General features: G+C 38.3%; 1 protein-coding gene across 1 annotated transcript; it reads left to right on the forward strand.

Moving 5' to 3' along the window:
- Positions 1-224: 224 nt before the first annotated feature.
- LOC137739489 (probable receptor-like protein kinase At2g42960) lies at positions 225-4,512 on the forward strand. The gene is made up of 8 exons (XM_068479076.1): positions 225-974; positions 1,493-2,242; positions 2,352-2,456; positions 2,646-2,768; positions 2,899-3,069; positions 3,157-3,286; positions 3,445-3,654; positions 3,948-4,512. The coding sequence occupies exons 2-8, from the start codon at positions 1,578-1,580 to the stop codon at positions 4,077-4,079; spliced, it is 1,536 nt and encodes a 511-aa protein (XP_068335177.1). The 5' UTR covers positions 225-974; positions 1,493-1,577; the 3' UTR covers positions 4,080-4,512.
- Positions 4,513-4,815: the final 303 nt, after the last annotated feature.

Genomic DNA, 4,815 nt, shown 5'->3' on the forward strand with positions numbered 1-4,815 from the left:
AAAAATCTAATTATCAATCGTCACATCATATGATTTACAAAATATAATTTAAAAAGATGATCTCTCTATCATCACCTTTTATAGTAATATCGATGCTAAGTTGTGACATAGTATTGATAAATTACCGGACCATTATAAAAGCGTTTTTATAAATAACGTATCGTTTGTAGAAGAATTACACAAGGTTTGATTTCAAGCAGGATTTTTTTAAGACACAAGGACAGTCTGGTAAGTACACTAAACGTCAGGGGCAAGCTAGATTTGCAGTTCCCTCCTGTTGATGGTGTTTGTGTTGACTCTCTCTCATCTCTCTCTACATGTTTGCCACTTTACTTTTGTAGCTTACTCAAATATTTTTTTTCTTAACCAGCTATTAATTCCCCGTCTCTGTTCACCTTATTTTTGCTTTCCCTTTACTGTTTCTCTCTCTCTCTCTCTGGTTTCCTCCATTGCAAACCAAGCTTCCTTTCCAGCTTGCTGAGGCCCCTCTCCTTCACACAGACATAAACACCCACCAACCATTTTGCCCACCTTTTCTTTTTTTTACCCTCTAAAATCCCACCCCATTTCACACACACAAATTCCCTCCTTCCCTCTCTCACCACCCACCCCCCCCCCCCCCACAAAACATTTTCCCTTCAAAGATTAGATTTTTGTCTGTCCTTCCCTCTCCTCCTCCTCTTTTTTCTTCCCCCTTTTTTTCTCAAACTTCTATGGTTTTCTGAATTCTTTTGGCCCACTTGAAAGCCACATCCCTCCTCTATCTCTACTTGCAAACTAATCCTCCGGAAATCCTTTGCCTTTTTGGACTTCTGGGTTTTGGTGGGTTTTTTGTGTTATTTTTCAGGTCTGCATTGGCCTCTCTATGCCCATTGGGTCTCTTCTTGGTTAAAAAGGTAGCTCCTTCTCTGCTCCTCTGGCTGCTCAGGGAAGAAGATCAAGGGGGTTAGCTTAGATCGTTGCAAAGTGCAGAGGTAAGTGCTTCTCTCTTGGAATCACTTTTTTTTAGATAGAATCACTCACATTTCTCTTTATTGGTCTCTTGCTTGGATTATAAGTGATTCTGTATGAGATTTTGATTCGCTTTTGTGATAGATTTGGAATTTAATTTGTACGTCAAATGTTAGTTTGCTTCATTTGTTAAGAAAGTATTGCTTAAATATTACTGTGGTTTTTATCTTGGGGAATTATAAATGCGAGTCTAATCAAGGTGCTAAGTAATTTTTTTTTTTTTTTTTTGTTGGAAAATAATCAAGCAGTTATTGTATCAGATTCCCCCTTTTTGCGTTACTTTGGTTGTTCTTTAATATGATCAATATTTGAAGACTAAGCTAAGAATTTAACGTCGTAAAATTGATTTGATAGGATTTTCGAGTACTTTTTATTATGGAATTTGAGTGTTACATAGGATTACGATGAAATAAGAAATCTTCAATAGCTGCGTGATCATTTTCTTGCGATTTGAGTTACATGACTTGTTTCTCATGTCCAGGTTGGTATGTCTTGATTTTTTTCTGGGCACTGAAAGTCAGAACACCAAGCCAGATTTGATATATAGCATCCAGAGGAGGATAAGAATGTCATCTGGAAGTTCTTTGAATGTGGAATTATCGAAGAAGATAGGATTTTTGGGTTTGAAACTATGGGTTGTGATCTGTGTATGTGTTGGTGCATTTATTGTTTCGATCCTATGTTTCTTATCTATATGGGTTTCATTTCGGAGGAAGTCTCGACGATCAGTGGACAAGTTCCCAGTCACCCAAATACCAAATGTCTCTAAAGATATCAACATTGATAAGATGGGGGCTCAGGGTACCCATGATCACCCTGATAATTTATTTCTTTCAGAACATGATAAAGCAAGTGATAAGAAATCAGAGAAGATGTTAGTTCATTTAGGCACGAGCAAATCGAGTGATCCTGATAACATGAGTCAGTGCAGCTCAATTTATCATCATGAGAGAGCACTTAGTTCGCAGTCAGGGGAAGAAGGAAGCTCTGGGACTGGGCGAAAGCAGTCGTCATTATCCTATGGACGACCTATTACAGCCTCTCCTTTGATTGGCTTGCCTGAAGGTTCTCATCTTGGATGGGGCCACTGGTTTACTCTTAGAGATCTGCAATTTGCTACAAATCGTTTTTCTGCAGAAAATGTGCTTGGCGAGGGTGGATATGGGGTTGTTTACAAGGCCAGGCTGATCAATGGAACTGAGGTGGCAGTGAAAAAGCTCTTAAATAACTTGTAAGGATTTAAACTCAAGTGCACAATCTTGTTATCATGATGCTTTTCGGAAACACAGATTTTTTTCTTCTTCTGCTTCTCATAGATGCTTTTTTAATCTGGTGCGTAGGGGGCAGGCAGAGAAAGAATTTAGGGTTGAAGTGGAGGCCATTGGTAATGTTCGGCATAAGAATCTTGTGCGGCTCTTGGGTTACTGCATAGAAGGTGTTCACAGGTATTATTTTGATTTGAAATTGTTTATATTAGTGCTGATGACTTAACCTTGTCTAGTAACATAATATTTCACATTAGTATGGGTTCTGTCTAATTCATCCCCTATCTTTTTCGGCCTATGATATAGCTTGCCATTTGTGTTTTCGGTTCAGTTTCTGTTGTTCTTGATAAGTTGCAATCTATTGCATAGGATGCTGGTGTATGAATATGTGAACAATGGAAACCTAGAACAATGGCTACATGGGGCCATGCGCCATCATGGAACCCTTACTTGGGAGGCTCGCATGAAGGTGATTCTTGGTACTGCTAAAGCGTAAGTTTTCATCTTTCAACTAAAATATGTTTCTTATTTAACTTTTGTATTGTTAATCTTATAATTCCACTTGAGATTTAGCTAATAGTGAGACTCAATTTCGAAAACTGATTTACGTACTGAATTGCAGGCTTTCTTATCTACACGAAGCTATAGAACCAAAAGTTGTCCACAGAGATATTAAATCCAGCAACATTTTGATTGATGACGAGTTCAATGCCAAGGTTTCTGATTTTGGATTGGCCAAACTCTTGGGTTCAGGAGAAAGTCACATCACGACTAGAGTCATGGGGACTTTTGGGTATGTAAATTTATATGCTTTTTAACTCATGATAATTTATCTACAACTTATCTTCTAATCGGAGCAAAAAACTGATCCATTATGCAGTTATGTGGCACCAGAATATGCTAATACTGGCTTGTTAAATGAGAAGAGCGACATCTACAGCTTTGGCGTCCTCCTGCTTGAGGCAGTTACAGGAAGGGATCCTGTGGACTATGGCCGCCCTGCTAATGAGGTTCACAATTTTCAGAAATATTGTTTACTGTTTCTGAGAGTGTTTCCTTCAATACTCTTCCTTCGTTCCCACCCTCAGGAGGCAGCGTCCTTACCGGTTATGAAAGCTTTACTGTTATGTGCAGAATTTTAAGAAGAATTTCTAAATACTTGTGGCAGGTCAATCTAGTTGAGTGGCTCAAATTGATGGTAGGTGCAAAAAGAGCAGAGGAAGTTGTGGATCCAAACCTTGAAGTTAAACCCAGTACGCGTGCTTTAAAACGCGCCCTTTTGGTTGCACTTCGGTGTGTAGATCATGATTCAGAGAACAGACCAAAAATGAGCCAGGTTGTGCGTATGCTCGAAGCTGATGAACACCCATTTCGTGAGGTGCAAATCCTCATCTTACCTGGAAATAATCTTTTAGATGTTTTATTATGTTCTATGGTTTTTCGTTAGACTGTTTATCTAAACATGGAGTTTGTGCAATCTCATTTATGAATTTGTGTTTAGACTAACAAAACACTTTTCCTAGATTACTTCATTCTAGCCATACGTATATTGCGGAGAACTGATTAGCATGTTGTGATGGTGGTGATGAAGTTATAAGTTCATATTTGTTCCCATGTTCATAAAAACTGGGGGGTGTTACGAATCTTATTTTGCAAACTTGTACAATTCAGGATCGAAGGAACAGAAAGAGTCGTACAACCAGCATGGATATGGAATCTGTGAAGGAAAGTTCTGCCTCAGCTGACATAGAAAAGAAGGCAGGGGATCTGGAGAGCCAAATATCCGGGACAAGTCATGAATAGGACTGACAAACGCGTGAGCTTGGTGAACAATACTCCTTCCTCACCTCCCAGAGTAGCTTTCAGTAACCCGTCGACAGTACACAATCTCAGTTTCTTTCCAACAAAATTTCTAAAACAAAAATCTAAGAGAGGATTCGGATTGGAGATAGCGCATTTTGATCCTTAACCATTCAATCCCGGTCCTTGAAGAACGAAAGAGGTGCTCCCAACTCCATAATTTGGGAATTTTCTGAGAGAGAGAGAGAGGGAGACCGGAGACTCTTGTTGTACATATGTTGCTTGGGGACCAGTGGGGTTTCTTCTTCAGATGGTGAAATGACTCCTCCTATTGTTTTTATTTATTTTTTCATTATTTTTGTTTTTTAAGTTATCATTTTTCTGTCAGAAAAACAAAGCATTGGATTAATGTTGATGAAGATTCTCCTTTCCCCCTTATGCAGTTATGTTGTCTTCCTCTTTGTTACATTTAAATGATGGTGTCAGTTATAAACTATAATGCATTGTCTCATAAAGTATGTTAAAGCAACCAGGAGCAACGCTTTAACAGAAATCTTCTTTTAGGGGTAGAAAGAACAATAAATTAACAAATAACTCTGATTGGCTCCTTACAGTTAACGAGTTATCTCTCTTTACTTGTAAACAATTTCACAACTTATGCATAAGTAACTTGGGGAATGATAAACATACTGTTTTTAACTTCTCATACATTTTTGTTTAATCATGTATATTGTTTATG

Source organism: Pyrus communis, chromosome 7 (assembly GCF_963583255.1).
Source record: "Pyrus communis chromosome 7, drPyrComm1.1, whole genome shotgun sequence".
Taxonomy (NCBI): domain Eukaryota; kingdom Viridiplantae; phylum Streptophyta; class Magnoliopsida; order Rosales; family Rosaceae; genus Pyrus; species Pyrus communis.